The 18,290-nt window shown below is 37.9% G+C and overlaps 1 protein-coding gene across 1 annotated transcript in view; it reads right to left on the bottom strand.

Moving 5' to 3' along the window:
• reep3b (receptor accessory protein 3b) overlaps positions 1–18,290 on the bottom strand; it is a 40,865-nt gene that overhangs the window by 6,387 nt on the left and 16,188 nt on the right. The window contains exon 6 of the mRNA XM_062056390.1: positions 14,816–14,978. Within this exon, the coding sequence (XP_061912374.1) occupies positions 14,816–14,978 (163 nt within the window). The remainder of the gene's footprint in view (positions 1–14,815; positions 14,979–18,290) is intronic.

Below are 18,290 nucleotides of genomic sequence, written 5' to 3'. Positions count from 1 at the left end.
GCTGCATATATGGACAGTTCAGCTGGTTGTTGTTTTGACTTTATTACTAAATAGACATTTGATCAATCACCCTCTTGTTAGACAGTATGTGGTTGATATACAATATAAATTTCATATTTCATATTGTGTTCCAAGTGTACAACCGTTTACTAAAATATGGACTTTTGTCGAGGCTGGAACCCATTATTCATGTTTACATTGTGTCTTATGGAGAACTTTGATTTTAAATTAATTTGCAAATAAGTTAGTAAATCAAGGTTCCACTGTATTGAGGCTGACGACGTATTGTTTCAGCATGCGCCACACATTTAGCAGATCACTGCTCTTCCACACGCTGTTGTTTTGTGTCGTCAGTGTTTGTCCACACACAGCAGGCTCCTCAAAAGGATACTAAAAGTCTGACAAACCGAACCAAAAAAAATGCATTCATGGTAGAGATGAATCACAGCGAGTTCACCACAACCAGCAGAGAGCTGCCTCTGCTTTATTCCTGTCTCTTGTTATGTGACAACTAAGGCTGAAACGACGCGTCGACGTAGTCGACGTCATCGGTTATGTAAATACATCGACGCCGTTTTTGTGCGTCGACGCGTCGCATAATTACGTCACACTACCGTCATGGCGGAGCGCAAAGCAGACTGTGCGAGCGAGGGGAAAAACGCACGCCAAAAGTCGTCAAAAGTGTGGGAGTATTTCAATACACAGCCTAATAATGTTGTATGCACACTGTGTCGAGCGGAAATGGCCTATCGTAGCAGCACAACGGCTATGAACGAATATTTGAAAAGAAAACCATCAACTAGTCAATCGTCCGCGTTAGCATACGTTGTCATCATTACACAAAAACATGAATGTGTCATTTGTATCTGCTAGGGGTGTAACGGTATGTGTTTTGTATTGAACCGTTTCGGTACGGGGCTTTCGGTTCGGTACGGGGGTGTACCGAACGAGTTTCTAAGCTAAAGCTAACTTTAGCTGCTAAAGTCTTAACAAGTTGCTTTGCTCCTCTGCCTCAGCACGCAGCATTGTCCCACCCATACAACCATCTGATTGGTACACACGCAGCATTGTCCCAGCCACACAACCATCTGATTGGTACACACGAAGCATTATCAGCCAATCAGCAGTGCGTATTCATAGCGCATGTAGTCAGCGCTTCAGCTTCGAGCAGATAGGTGTTTAGCAGGTGAGCATCAGGCAGCGGACTCTCCCCAAATGATAATAAACACCTCCCAGTCAACTACTAGTAACATCACTATGAGCCCATTGACCTTCTAGAAATATAAACTGCAGCTCAGCTCGCTCGCAGTCCTGGCTTGAGGTGAAGGCTAATTACCTCTCAGTTCCAGCCACATCGACCCCTTCTGAGCGCCTATTTTCAGCTGCTGGGAATATTGTAAACAAGAAAAGAAGCAAAGCAAGTAGACATGCTAACCTTTCTTCATTACAACTGTTAGTCACTCACTGGAATGAGTAGAATTGGTTATTGTGTACTGTGTTGGACTGGATGTTTATTTTGCACATTTTAAAAGCAATACTTAATGTTTACAGTGCTCCAGAATATTTAGATTGGCACTTTTTTGTATTGGATGTTTATCTTTATTTTTGCACATTTTAGCAAATAAGCAATACTTTCACTTTTGTTGAAATGTTTACACTGTTGTTACAGAATATTTCGTTTTGCACTTTTTTGTATTGGATGTTTATCTTTATTTTTGCACATTTTAAAGCAAAATAAGCAATACTTTTACTTTTGAAATGCTTATACTATTGCAGAATATTAAGATTTGCACTGGATGTTTACTTTTATATTTGCACATTAAAAAGCAAATAAGCTACTTTTAATTTTGTTAAATGTTAAAAGTTTTAAATGTTTACATTGTTACAGAATATTTAGTCATGTTGTTGTCAATGTTGACTGAGTAGCCATACTTTTTTTTTTTGTAAATAAAAGCCATGCCTTTTGAAAAAACTGGCCTACTTTTATTTTTTCATCTTCATTTTAAATAAAATAAAATAAAAAATAATCGGTAAAAGGAAAAATAATCTATAGATGAATCGAAAAAATAATCTATAGATTAACCGATTAATCGAAAAAATAATCTATAGATTAATCGATAGAAAAATAATCGTTAGCTGCAGCCTTAGTGACAACCCAAACATCATCCATCACTTTTTAGTTTTGCAAGGAGCTGGAGTCTATCCCAGCCAACTACTAACACTCAATTTGATTGCTAATCATTTTCAATAATGATCAATTTTATTTGATAAATACCCTAATGCTAACCCTACAAATACAATAATATAGTAGCTGGCTTCCCTAATGAGGAATTTTGTTTATGACTTATACTTGTGCTCTACAAATATCAGCATCATTCTGGCCACCCTTCATCTGGTGCACATTAGCAGTTTCCTATAATAGTTAAAAAGATGTGATGACATCACACAGGCCTGCACAACTCTCAATACGTTTAGACTAATTGGCAGATTAAAAACAGATTTGAGGGTTTTTGTGTGTCCTACAAAGAGGAAATATTTAAGGTTTTGGGTGAATACATAAAGGAAACAGTTGGGACAGCTATGCTGCTGAGTGCATATTCTATTAGGGTTAATATACTCTTGCGTCACGTAGTTTGCGTCCCCTGACGGCACCTTGTTTGAGTTAGTTGGGAGTGGCGCCAGACTTGTAATTCTCTTCCAAAACACTAGGAGCAGTGTGTCCTTAAGGAACAACTGCAGCTGTGTTGACTAGATACTGTATGTCAGGGGTGGGCATTTAATTTTTACGGGGGGGCCGCATAAGCAACCCGAGCACTGCTGGAGGGCCACACCGACAATATTTCAATTAAATTTTGCTCAATATTATTTTTGATATACTGTAAGATAAATAATAATAATAATAATAATAATTTCATTTAACCTAACTTAACTTTATACAAAAGCAGATTGCTTTTGATGGTTTTATTTTTAACACTGTCTTACACAACACTTCCTGATGCATAATACAATGCAAAAATGTCCATTTCTGCACAGGGTTCAATTCTGTCACTTTATCCTGCATTATCCAACATTTTTCATCGTCAGATTTGGACAACCATCTGTTGTTAAAAATCGTTTTTAATCATATTTATTTTATATTGTTTTTTATATTGGTTTTATATGTAATTATTTTTTGTTTTTATTCAGTCATTGGTGGAGCTAAGGATAATATTTGAATATTGTTTTTAATATTGTTGTTCAGCACTTTGGAAACATTTTGTTGTTTAAATGTGCTATATAAATAAAGTGGATTGGATTGGATTGTCACACCTGCCAGCTTGTCCCATTTCAGTCCTAACATGTCAAAACACGCATTTACCTCTGTGAACAAGTCATTACCTGTGGTTGTCTCTTTAATTGACTGCATGGCTGCCAGCTCCTTCGTGATTTGAAAGTCTATAGTTATCCCACGTAAGAAGATGAGCAGCTAAACGGTGTCACGTACATCGCAGCTCTCATCCAAAGCCAGCGAAAAACAGTCAAAGTCTCCGGGCATTATCAGCGCAACAGAGTCCAATAAGCACTCCTTAAAGGCCTACTGAAACCCACTACTACCGACCACGCAGTCTGATAGTTTATATATCAATGATGAAATCTTAACATTATAACATGCCAATACGGCCGGGTTAACTTATAAAGTGACATTTTAAATTTGCCGCTAAACTTCCGGTTCGAAACGCCTCTGAGGATGACGTATGCGCGTGACGTAGCCCGGCGAACACGGGTATGCCTTCCACATTGAAGCCAATACGAAAAAGCTCTGTTTTCATTTCATAATTCCACAGTATTCTGGACATCTGTGTTCGTGAATCTGTTGCAATCATGTTCATTGCATTATGGAGAAGGAAGCTGAGCAAGCAAAGAAGAAAGTTGTCGGTGCGAAATGGACGTATTTTTCGAACGTAGTCAGCAACAACAGTACACAGCCGGCGCTTCTTTGTTTACATTCCCGAAAGATGCAGTCAAGATGGAAGAACTCGGATAACAGAGACTCTAACCAGGAGGACTTTTGACTTCGATACACAGACGCCTGTAGAGAACTGGGACAACACAGACTCTTACCAGGATTACTTTGATTCGGATGACAAAGACGCAGACGTGCTACTGTGAGTATGCAGCTTTGGCTTCTAAACATTTGATCGCTTGACCGTATGTGCGCAACTTTTTTTTGCGTATGTACGTAACTTTTTTTTAAATATATAAGCTTTATGAACCTTGGGTTAGGTGAACGGTCTTTTGGGCTGAGTGATTGTGTGTGTTGATCAGGTGTTTGAATTGTATTGGCGTGTTCTATGGAGCTGGGAGCTAGCATAGGAGCTAGGAGCTAGCATAACAAACACGCAGGTGTTTTTATGCAGGATTAATTTGTGGCATATTAAATATAAGCCTGGTTGTGTTGTGGCTAATAGAGTATATATATGTCTTGTGTTTATTTACTGTTGTAGTCATTCCCAGCTGAATATCAGGTACCGTGAGTATGCAGCCTTGGCTGCTAAACATTTGATAGCTTGACCGTATGTGCGCGTCACGTACGTAACTTTTTAAAAATATATAAGCTTTATGAACCTTGGGTTAGGTGAACGGTCTTTTGGGCTGAGTGATTGTGTGTGTTGATCAGGTGTTTGAATTGTATTGGCGTGTTCTATGGAGTTAGGAGCTAGCAGAGGAGCTAGGAGCTAGCATAACAAACACGCAGGTGTTTTTATGCAGGATTAATTTGTGGCATATTAAATATAAGCCTGGTTGTGTTGTGGCTAATAGAGTATATATATGTCTTGTGTTTATTTACTGTTGTAGTCATTCCCAGCTGAATATCAGGTCACCCCCGGCTCTCACAGCATCTTCCCTATCTGAATAGCTTCAACTCCCCACTAGTCCTTCACTTGCACTTTACTCATCCACAAATCTTTCATCCTCGCTCAAATTAATGGGGAAATTGTCGCTTTCTCGGTCCGAATCTCTCTCACTTCATGCGGCCATCATTGTAAACAATAGGGAACTTTGCGTATATGTTCAACTGACTACGTCACGCTACTTCCGGTAGGGGCAAGCCTTTTTTTTTATCAGATACCAAAAGTTGCAATCTTTATCGTCGTTGTTCTATACTAAATCCTTTCAGCAAAAATATGGCAATATCGCGAAATGATCAAGTATGACACATAGAATAGATCTGCTATCCCCGTTTAAATAAAAAAAATTCATTTCAGTAGGCCTTTAATAAACTCTCCATCAGAAAACGCCTTACTTTTTCTGGCGATTTTGTGAGAAATGACGAAACTTGTCCTGACGGCTGCATCTCTGGGGGTGTGAAATATGGCAAAAAGTCCTTGTTGGGTTTGCAGTTTTACCATCAACGCATCAGCCTCCCTTGCGCGCACTTCATCAGACAGATTCAGGTATTTTTCCTCGTGCTTCGTCGTGTAGTGGCGATTCAAATTATATTCTTTAAACACAGCAACCGGTGTACCACACATTAAGCACACGGCTTTACCTTTAATTTCTGTGAAGAAATACTTGGCAGTCCATGTCTTGTTGGAAACACGGCATTCGTCATCTACTTTTCTCTTTTTAGCGTCTCATCACTTGTCGCTGTGCACCTTCAGTCACAGGTTACACCCGGACATATGCCCATAAATAACACTTTTCAAAATAAAAGCAGCACAGTTGTATTGTACGCACGACATAGATGTTTTTTAAACTTCATTTTTTAATTTGTGATTGCCGCTGTTCACATTCACTCACAATAATACACGCACATACGTCCACACGGAAGTAATACAAATAACGCTTTTCAAAACAAAAGCAGCACCGTTGTATTGCACACTCGACATAGATACTTTTTAAAATTTATTTTGTAATTTATGATTGGCCTCACGCGGGCCGGACAGGGACGCACAAAGGGCTGGATATGGCCCGCGGGCCGTACTTGTAGCCGTACAAGTAGCATGTACTTGGATGGACATACACAATGTAGTTAATTGTAGTAAGTATTCCATTATGCCTATACAGACTTCCTTCTAAAAAAAAACATCCAGAATTTGCCAAAAACACTCCACCCTGTTACCTGCATATAAACCAAGCGATTGCTACATTGTTATTTTAAGAGCAATGTGTTCTGTAACTTACTGTGGACGTAGATATGTCTGCCTTGAAACACAATGTCATTGGCGTAACTGTAAGATATTATTTTATTGTGTAAAAAGATCAATCTGGTAGGAAATATTTGTTATAATATTCTTAGATGAGTTTGGTTTTTAGTCTGAGTTACTAGAAATAAAGCATAAGTGTTTTTAAAAATAATTAGTCCAACAGACTATGTTTTTACAAAGGTACGAAGAGTACAGTACCTTTTAATGTGGACTTGTCGTACATGTACTGCAACCACATAATTTCCCCATTTTCCTATTGTACTGGTTTGAAATTGCAACAGCAAGCACATATTGCATTCAAGTATTATTTTAATTTATGCCATATGCTTAGTTAATAAATAAAACATGGAGTAGTTATATTGTCATAAAATACAACTCATGTTTACCTAGTGTCCCAATCTGTCCTTTATTTTACTGTTTGACAATAGGCTCCATTTTTTTCATATGCCATTGAGTGTTTTGGTTCTTAAATCATCATTTATGAATTTATTAGTAAAAAAAACATTGCCTACATATACTGTATGCTGTATGTGTAATCATTTGTTCTGTTGTTTATCAATCAGGCTAACGTCGACGAGGTCCCACAAGATTTAGTGGAGCGTGACTACATCTGACAACACCAGAAGGATACCAGGGCCACAAACAAGGCCCTCAACTTCAGTCTGTCACATTTATATCACTTTGTACTTTCAATTTGTTTATTTTCCCCCCTCGGTACAGTATCATGATTTATTAAAAGTTTTCCTGTCCTTTTGAACTTCAGGGATAGAGAAGAAATTTGTTGCAGCATCAAATCATTGACCTTGGTTCTTGGTGAAAATGGGTGAAATGCATTAGTGTTCACATGTGGGGGTGCTGTTGCTCATCAATGGGAGACAAAGAGGTACACACAAACAGACTTTACAAGAAAAAAAACAGACATATGTTTGCGTTGAACATTTATCCTGAATAACTGTATATGTCCTTTTTCACATTCATCATATGACCACGATTGGCATCGTAGAGAAAATGTGGAGCTGTCGTGGTGAGCGCATTACATCACATCTTAGTGAGTATATTACATTGCATCTAAATTTGATATGAAGCGTGGCCGTTGTAGCAATTTTATACTGTAAATACTTTGGACATGATAGAAATTCTGTTGTGCTGATCGCATCAAGATGCAACCATGCATGGTGTCTAATCGAGTTCATCGGGATTTACTAGAAGAAAAAAAGCTCCATTGCGCTGCGTTACAATGTGATAATATCTGTTACGCACAATTACATATCTAACAACCTGATATGATGACATCACAATCAACTACGCATTTCCAACTCGGGCTGCACAATTAATCGGCATTGAGGATATAATTATTGCAATTATCAATCGCAAAAAGGGGGAGATTTTTTAACTTTCTCTCTCCATTTTCCAATTGAAACAGAATTGTCGAACTTTGCACCCTTGGCCTGCTGGAAACAGCGCTGTGTGTGCTGCAGCCAATGCATTCAGTGTGCTAATAACACACACCACTTGTGTTGTATTACTGTACAGTATTTGAAAAAAGTTTTTAGTGACAGTACAAAAAGGTGAAAGTCGTAGTAGGAAGTCTGTAAACTTGGTTCAGAAAGGGGTGGACAACAAGCGGCCAAGGACGGCGTAAGCAACCTGGGTGTTGTATATGTAAACCCAAATATTTTTTAATAGGATTATTGGATATTGTTCTAATGTGTGTCAACTTGAGAGAAGAATATGTTGATTGACAGTCTAAAAGTAACAGGGCTTCCTTCACTTATCTTTCAAGCAATTCTATGCATTTAAATTAATAAAATCTAAAAATCACAAATCGAATAGCTAATTGCAATTTTTGGCATTTAGGATTTTATTAAAATGGTGCATTCCTCCTGTTTTAAATGTATTTTACCTAAAAAAATTAGATTTAAAATGTGTAACCACAAAGAGGAGCTTGGATCAGTTTTTTGAGCGCAGATAAAAGCAAGAGTAGTGAAGAGAGTGGCACAACCACCCCCTTAAAAACTGTACATACTCTATGGGAGCTGTTTACAATAAACAAAGTAAGGAATTGGAGATAAAACAACAACAACTATGCTCTCAGCTGCCAAAGAGCGTAACACAAAAGACTACTTCCAAACCATAGCAGAGGAACCATAAAGAGAAATTACTTTGCCTCTCATCCTTGTCTTTCTGCAGGCCTGCTGAGCTGAATACATGATATATTTTTCTTCTCTCGGTAGGTTATCAAGCATCACTCTCTTTGCACCTCCATTTCTATTTCTCTCCTTTACATGTACATTCATGTAAAAAAAAACTTTCTGATCAAAGCACCGCATACAAAAGAGTGACAATTTAGCAAACCATACTCTACTGTGTTGCATGTGCTATTTTTGTGTGACAAATACACAACATGGTGGTGCCATTATTAAATCCCAACATTGGACAGCACTAGTCTTATCCTTTAGGAAAATGTTCTCCTTAAAATTCTAAACAAGACGATAAACAACTTATCAAGCACACCTAAAACAACATGAAAAGTTATTTTTAGCTTTGAAATTGAATTAGAAATCAAAACAATCGTAGTTGCTGTAAAAACATTCTTCCCAGCCTTTGCTCTGTACTTTGATGATGCACTTTTAGCAGAAATTACAGCCTCAAGAGTTTTTTTAATTTGAATAACAACACCTCCTTTGTTGTAATCTGCCCTGGCATAAGACCTGCATGTAATGTGGAGCCCAGTCACAATCACATTGTTCATGCGTTTGTCCTGTTCCAAATTATGGTTCTTACAGATTATTTACGATATAATGTGATCCATTTCATAATTTTGCTTCTTTAGAGGGGCCCTATTATGCAAAACCAACTTTTCTAACCTGATGGTACCTGCTTATGTGTATTGGAAATCTGCATCAGTCTCGAAAATTTGAAACCGTGGAAGCGTTGCAGAGATATTTATAAAACAATCTTGCCTTCCGTCATACTTCTGCCAAAATTGCGAGTACGCAACATCCTGAAGGACAGGCACCACCCAAAGCACATCACCTTTTCAACCTGCTACCCTCTGTAAGAAGGTATAGATCTATTTGCGCCAGGACCACCAGAATGTCTCACAGTCTGTATCCCCAGGCTGTGAGACTGCTAAATTAACAGCCAGCTCCTTTACTGCCTTCGTCCATCTTAATACCTCACTCTTCACCACCTCAATAGTTGTGCCCTGGGCATTGCATTGCTGCAACACCGACATAACACTCTTCAGACATCTGACTGTTCACCCACCCCGCACCCCCCCTCATCTCTATCTTCTTTACCAATGTTAATGAAAACTACTGTCAACCTGCACATCAAAGCAGTTTCTATGCCGCTAGACTAAGCTCCAACAAAATCTCGTTGACATGTATGACTTGTGTTATTATGACGATGACAGTAAAGGAATTGATTGATTGATAAAACGAGAAGTTAGAAATTTCCCCCAACTGTGACGTCAGTGGAGTATCCATATATGGTAGAAATTTAACTGAACATTTTTGCGCGAGTCTGCCATTTTTATTTTATGTCGGACCTGTTGTAGTCCACATGTCCACAATAAAACCCAATGAACAAAAATGCTGTTTTGATGGTTGCTTTAACCAGCACAAGTCACTACACAAAATTTCAGCCTCATCCGAGGTAAGAAGTGCCTTCCTTTTAACTTTTATGATTCGTGGCAATGTGCCTTCAACTGTGAAGAAGTCACTTCGAGTGTAAGCAAAGCAAACCACTTCGAAAAGTGCTTCTTCACAAACCTGTGCCAGTATAAAGATAGTCTTCCGCCCGTGTGCGGCTGGAAGAGGCTCCAGCCTCCCACGTGCCTGAAAGTGACAGGCAGTAGAAAATGGATGTATGGACTACTTTTATGAAAGGCTCGGTGCCAACTGTTAATGGCAATGGAGGAGACAATGAAACGGTAAGTAATAACAGTAGGTTAGAAATGTGTGAATAATACGTTCACAATGTTGGCTCGATTTGTTGTGTAGCTAGCTTAGCCATCTAATATAAGAGAACAGCTTCACCATCCTCCAACAAAATAAATAATTATTATTCTATAAACTACTTTTGATTGGATCTACTGTGTTTGGCAATGGACGAGTAAGTAATATATTCAATTTTTACGTTAGCTATGTAGCTCGTAGCATAGCTCACTCTAAACCCTGTGTCTCTTTACAAACCATGTCCAATCAACTGAATTTACAACAGGTGAACTCAAATTAAGCTGTAGAAACATCTTAAAGACGATCAGTGGAAACAGGATGCCAATAGTAAATTGTCTAAATGGTCTATATTTATATAGTGTTTTTACTATACCTGCATGATACCCAAAGTACTATACACTATATGTTCCATTCACACACACATTCAAATTAATTTTTAACTTTATGGAAAAGACTGACTACCTAATGTTTGTACAAGTGATTTCTTAGTTTTGTTTTTAATAAATTTGCAAACATCACAAAAAACTTTTTTCTATGTCTCATTATGAGTGTAACATTTTGAGGAGATTTATTGATATTAATTTTGGAACAAGGCTGTATAAAGCAATAAAATGGGAAAAAAGTGAAGCTGTCAATACTTTCCAGACACTAGTGATTATGAATTCTGTCTCTCTCAAGAGAGACGGTTCTTATGGCTCGTCTGAGTAAAACCAATCACCCGGCAAGCTTTAACAGAAAAAAAACATGGCAAAAAAAACTATAACTCAGGCTTTCAAGCTAGAGCCAACTCTGATCGTCAAAGAATCTGCTCTACGAGCTGTTTCTCTCAAGACCAACACATCACTAATCTCTGTCCTCTCCTCCCATCTGACCCCAAACACCCTCACTATGACTCACTGGCTGTCTGAGACATTGACAGAGGGAATTGAGCCAGAGTGTGTGTTTGACATTCTACCAGCATCCCACTCAGCCTCATCTCATCCCCTCCGTCTGCTGGGAAGTCACACACTCCCACTATTGCACACATGCACAAGCCCACAAATTGCTTTCATTGAAATGCCATTCAACCTGCAGGTCTAAGCTTGCAGGGAATGGAGGTTGGAAGGAACAAAGAAAAGACAAAAAACAACACATTTGTCCTTAAGTTTGTACACTTTTCCTGTTCAAAGCATTGTTGCACCTTACCTGACATGTTTAGCTATACAGTATTTTCCATCAGTTGTGACTTGCTTACTGTGTAGATAATATACACTTTCAATACACAAAAATGTTTAGGTTGTTTCTTTGAATACAGTGAAACCTCCTAGGGCTGGGCGATACGAACGAAATAGTATATCTCGATATATTTTTACTTAAACTCGATATTCGATATACAGTGCCCTCCAAAAGTATTGGAACAGTGAGTCCAATTTGTTTAATTTTGTTGTAGACTGAAAACATTTGGGTTTGACATCAAAAGATCAATATGGGACACGAGATCAACATTTCAGCTTTCATTTCCAGGTATTTACATCTGGATCTAATACACAACTTAGAAGATAGCACCTTTTGTTTCAACCTACCCATTTTTCAGGAGAGCAAAAGTATTGGAACATGTGACTGACAGGTGTGTTTTGTTGCCCAGTTGTCTCCAAATTACATTGATTATTCAAACAATAAATAGCACTGAATGTCTGAGCTCAGTTTCAGATTGGGTTGGATAGGTTTAGCGTGTGCAGACTGCATTTAGAGGTGGAACCAACATGAAAACCAGAGAGCTGTCTACGGGTAAAAAAGAAGCAATTGTGAATCCGAGAGAAGATGGACAATCAATCAGAGCCATTGCACCATTTGGAATGTCCTGAAGAAGAAAGAAACCACTGGTGTACTAAGCAACAGACGTGGAACAGGTAGACCAAGGAAAACATCAGGAGTTGATGACAGAAACATTGTGATAGCTATAAAGAACAACTGTTAGTGACATCAACAACGACCTCCAGAGGGCAGGAATGAAAGTAACACAATCTAATGTTGGCAGAAGACTTCATGGACAGAAGTACAGAGGCTACACCAGAAGATGCAAACCACTCATTAGCAAGAACGGGAAGGCCAGGCTGGAATTTGCCAAAGGTACAGAGATGAGCCTCAAAAATGCTGGAAAAAAGTTTTATGGGACTGATGAGACAAAGATTAACTTCTTTCAAAGTGATGGAATGGCGAACATTAGGAGAAAGAAAGGATCTGCTCATGATCCCAAACATTCAAGCTCATCTGTGAAACATGATGTCATGGCTTCTTCTGGGATGTCATCTTCATTGATGATGTAACACATGATGGCAGCAGCAAAATGAACTCAGAAGTCTACAGAAACATTTTGTCTGCTAATTTAAAGAAAGATGCAACCAAACTGATTGGAAGATCCTTCATCATGCAGCAAGATAACGACCAAAACAACCAAGGAGTTGATCAGGGACAAGAAGTGGAAGGTTTTAGACTGGCCAAGTCAGTCTCCAGACTTAAACCCAAAAGAGCATGCATTTGACCTGCTGAAGAGGAGACTGAAGGTAGTAACCCCCCAAAACAAACAACAAGTGAAAGAGGCTGTGGTGAAAGCCTGGAAAAGCATCACAAAAGAAGAATGCAAAAGTTTGGTGATGTCAATGGCTCACAGGCTTGATGCAGTTATTAAAATCAAAGGTTTTGCAACTAAATATTAAGTCTTATTCACTTTAATTTATTTTATGTTTATATGTTCCAATACTTTTGCTCGCCTAAAAATGTTGTGTTCCATTACAAATAATGCTATCTTCTAAGTTGTGTATTAGATCCAGATGCAAATACCTGGAAATGAAAGCTGAAATGTTGATCTCTTGTCTCATATTCATCTTTTGATGTTAAACCCAAATGTTTTCAGTCTACAACAAAAATAAAGGAACTGGCCTCACTGTTCCAATACTTTTGGAGGGCACTGTATATCTCGATATATTTTTCGGTAAAAGTATACGTATAAAGATATTAATTTTTGAGCGAGATACACTGAAATTGAACTGACTGACAACTGTACTGTAAACAGTCAGTGGCACTTTTATTAACCCAGTTAGTCAAGATGGGTATTAACAGCACAGAAAAAAAACTGTTTAAGTAGCACAGAATTACATAACATAAATAAAATAGTAAAATACTTTTTCTACCTAAAAAAATAACATAGCAGTGCAAATAATACAAAATGTATCAAACTCAACAGAAAAAAAAATGTTTAAGTAGCACAGAATTACATAACATAAATAAAATAGAAAAATACTTTTTCTGCCTAAAAAAAAATAACATAGCAGTGCAAATAATACAAAATGTATCAAACTCAGATAAAAAATACATTTGCAGACAGGCACTTCTTAATTCACACATGTACGGTTCTGGTCAGCGCCAAGTAAGTGACTTTACTTAATTGTGCGGCTATGACCTTCCTCACTTTGGCATACATTTTTGGCAGCATTTCTCTTGTGAAATATGCCCGGCTTGGCAACTCGAGAACTGTTTTGATTTGGGCTTACATGGTAAACAACTCAAGTGAATGTTTTATCCAGACGCATACATTTGTCCAAATGTCGCCAAGTAGACGCATTGTGGGTTTCCTGGACGTCGTCTACATCGCTGAAAGAAAAATCTAATCAAGAGAATCCCTCTGCCATCTTCAACTAGTTTTTTTAATATATAAATCGCCCGCTTGACTCTCTCGTCGTCATTTGGGATGTGCGTGTCTGTTGTGATTTCCCTTCCTGGTTCGATGACCTGCCTATCTTGCCTCTGATTGGCCTGTCCGTAGAGTTTTGCTCTAATCTTAACCAATCGTGACTCATCATAGTAAACAACCAACCAATCATGGATGTTCTTATACGTGCAAGCACGTCTGGAAGGAAGAAGGGGAGGGGTTTAGTAGCTCATGGAGATTTGAAAGGGAGTGAGAAGCGGAGGAGAACAAGGAACACATTTTAACGTGAAATAAATTATATCTATATTACGATATTTTCTTAATCCATATCTTGTTTAAAAATATATAGATGTATCTTACAAACTCGATATATCGCCCAGCCCTAGAACCTCCAACGTCAAACATTACTGGATGTTAAAAACGAGACATGCATGGTCACAGATGAACACTTTGGATGCCACTGGGAATCCTCTATCCTCCCTTTGGACTGGCCACAACCTTTTGACCACATGCACAGTCTAATTTTATTTATCAAAAGTTCTGCCTTTCCAAAGATAATATTGTGTGGTTTTGATTGACACGGTTATGGATAAGCCATCCAAATAACGGCCACAACAAAAGATGAGTCGCTGAAGTAGAAGCACATTGAAATCTTGTTGTGGCCCAGTCACCAAATCTGTGACGAAAACTAAAACATTGAGTTGACTTTTTTTCTATTCAACAGTACCTCCTTATGAGAGGGTCAAAAGAGGGTCAGCCACTCTTTACTACTGTTAAAATTAAATTTGAATGTAACTGTTTTTTTGATAGCATAACATAATAATTGCTGCATGCAACAGTGAAGTAATTTTGGTATCTTCTGCTATAAATGCATTTGCAGCAAAAGACAATTTGAAGACGTTTTTACACAAATCTGAGAGACATTCATCAACATGTCGGCCTGCGACTGGATCACGTCTGTTTGTGTGCTTGTATACCTCCTTCATCAGGTACATCAGCGCTCTGAGATCGTCTGATGGCAGGATTACCAGCATGGGAGGTGTAACGATACAACTGGTTTCCCCCTCCATCTTGCTGATTGATCTGTGTGAGGTCATGCATGCTCAGGCTCCGCAGCTTCTCTGTGATTGCACCCTGACCCTGAGACAAAAAAATGCACAGACCCACAACATTTAACTTTTTGTCAGTCGTCACAAATTGTCTTAAGATTTCAGACTACATTTTAGCATACATAAAAAAATTACTTTAGTTTTCTACTATGCAAACTTGCATTAAATGTTTCCATCTGCTGTTTTCATGAGCACTTACTATTCTATGTGATTCTTTGCATTTTGTTTTTATCCATTTGCTTTTTTAATGGTGTGTTGTTAATAAGAAAGTGTAATGCAATACCCGCAATAAAGTTCCTATAAATTGAAATAGTTGCTATGTGTTGAAACATTTGCACATACAGTAGGCTAATCCTCATACTTCCATAACTTTTTACATGGTATGATCTTTGTCAGTGACCTAATCATCATAAAGCAATTAATAAACACATTAACCAAATACAATTTAATTAGACAAATATATACATTGAAAAAAACATTTTCTGTAGTATGAGGGTAGAACCAAGTGTCACAATTTATCAACCTGCATATCCTGTAAAGTATACACAGGCTAAATGCCATGCACATAAAACGGACACGTACAGGTGAATCTTGCCATTGGAACAATTCTGAAATTGACATGAATTATACATTTCAACTAAAAGGAGAAACTTTGAACACAAAAGCATGATTTATCTGGTCAGTCAGTACACCGCTTCTTAAAAAGTTGACAACTTCAAAAGAAGAACAGTGAGTGCAGAAAGTCAGCTGCATGAAGCGTTTAATGCAACAAACTTTTTTAGAAGTGGTCTGGCCCTACGCCATCTGTTTGTCTCCAAATCAGGTACCAAAGTTAAATATGTTATACTGCTTTCACACTGTACTAATATTCATATTAAAATGTTATCTACTTAATAGTTTGTCAATAAATCAATGTTTAATGATGGCTAAAGTTCTCAACAAGAGAGGTTTACTTGTTTTATTTCTTGAATTGTAAATACAAACAAAACAGAATACGACCAGCAACTAGGATTTTAATGTTTACCTAATAACTTGACCACCAACTACACCAGCTGTACAAGTTCACTTGAATATAAGCATGTGCACATGAACAAGGACGGCTAAATGTAGGAAAATAAATAATGAATATATTTGAGAAGATTGACATGAGGACATATGGGAGTATAATGCTTGTGTGAAATGAAGGGAAAGCTCTGTCATGCAACTAGGAACTTTTTTTTTACCTCCCTGAAGAGCCTGGTGAAGCACAGAAGTCCTAAAGAAAGAAGGATGTCAATAGAGAGAGATAAGAAGATAGTCATCAGAGGGTTAGCTATGAAGCAGCTCCATGCAGCCTAACTTTGGAGTCATTATTAAAAATCAGTGTATACAGTCATTTGGCAAGCAGAAGCATAGAGACATCTTCCTCTAGCAGTGCAGATGCAGGTCTGTGTTATAATTAAACAGCTGCTAAAATAAACCCCATTAGTTTAAAAGGCGGACCCTTATTCAACTTGTGTCATGGCGATAGTAATGCTCTTTTTTTTTTTAACTATTGTTTTGTGTTGAGAACGTAAGTGCGTATAAATAGTTAATGAGTTCATACAACTCAACATCTTTAAAGCCTTTTTTCTCACAAATACATTGGCAAGATGAAGGATAACCCAGATCATATTAATCACCTCAAGAGAGCTGGGACCACAGTCATCAAAAAAACATTGGTAACATACAGTACTTTGCTGTGGGCCCATTAAAGTTTGCTTCAGTCCTGGGAAAATTTGATGCGATCAGAGGAGACCAAGACTGAGTTTTTGGCATCAACTTAAAATGCTTTGTTCAGACGCTGATGAATGCTGAATTTGACCTCAAGAACACCATCCCCAACATTTAGGTGGAAACATTCTGGTCTAGGGCTGGTTCTTTGCTAAAGGTACAGGAAGACCTTACCACATTCAGGGACCGATGAACGGGGCCATGTACTGTGGAATTTCAAATCAGAACATGCTGGCTTTAGCCAGAACACTGAAGATGTCACGTGGAGAGGTCTCCAAGCATGGCAATGATCAAATTCAACAAATGAGTAGCTTAAGAAGTAGTACATATATATTGACCCTGGAGTCTTAAGCATTAATTACATAAATCTGTGAAGGAAGCTTGCACTTCAAGTTTCCAAGAGACAGCTACGAAACCTTCAGGATTTTGAGAGTAAACTGTAAAGAGTATACCCAAACCCTCATGAATATGAGCTCAACCCTTGGGACCAACTGCAAGAAATATCTGACCTCTGTGCTTCTTTCTCCACCAGTTACTGTCCATGTTTTTACATGAGGTTCAAAGACTTATTTCACTATCAAATACAGATTTATGTCGAACCTTTATTCCGTGTTTTTATATGATATTCTATCCATGTCTGAATAAATAAATATGCCATAAATCATGGTCTGATTATGTATTTTTACTCTAAAGGGGTAAACTTACATAATCAGCAAGATATCACATCATAATTTCCCACATTGTATGTATGTACTGTATGTACATATGTATTAGGGGTGGAACGATTCGTTTTAACAATTTGATTCGATATTTGTGGTTGCCGGTAAGATTCAGGGACAATCTCTTTTTTTTTTATAACTATTAAATCTAAAACAATTCAGTGAGTTGAGATCGATTCAGTAACTTTTTAGCAAAAAAAATCAACCAGTGTTACTGTGAAATAATAAAATACTAGATAAAATACTGGATACTGGACACTGCAGGTGAAGTTTCTTAAATTCCTGTTATTTATTGTAAGGGAATTAGGTATAAATGAATTATTGATACAAACAATTATATCCATAATTACATTGTGGTTTGTGCAGCCCTTTGAGACACTTGTGACGAAGGGCTTTCTCATCTTATTTGAATAAAGTGCAACCAACATTAAAGGCCTACTGAAACCCACTACTACCGACCACACAGTCTGATAATTAATGGGGTAATCGTCGCTTTCTCGGTCCGAATCGCTCTCGCTGCTGGTGTAAACAATGGGGAAATGTGAGGAGCTTTTCAACCTGCGACGTCACGCTACTTCCGGTACAGCCAAGGCTTTTTTTATCAGCGACCAAAAGTTGCGAACTTTATCGTCGATGTTCTCTACTAAATCCTTTCAGCAAAAATATGGCAATATCGCGAAATTATTAAGTATGACACATAGAATGGATCTGCTATCCCCATTTAAATAAAAAAATGTCATTTTCAGTAGGCCTTTAAGGTTGAATTAATAGGAGGAAAAACGTTCTGCTGACATTTACATCTGCTTCTGATAGGTCGGTCTGCCACGGTAAGAGGACACATTTCATTTAGGAGAAGATTGACGGCAACAACA

The sequence above is a fragment of the Entelurus aequoreus genome, linkage group LG08, assembly GCF_033978785.1.
Source record: "Entelurus aequoreus isolate RoL-2023_Sb linkage group LG08, RoL_Eaeq_v1.1, whole genome shotgun sequence".
Taxonomy (NCBI): domain Eukaryota; kingdom Metazoa; phylum Chordata; class Actinopteri; order Syngnathiformes; family Syngnathidae; genus Entelurus; species Entelurus aequoreus.
The sequence above is the reverse complement of the archived record's forward strand: the minus strand, read 5'-3'. Positions and strand labels throughout refer to the sequence as shown.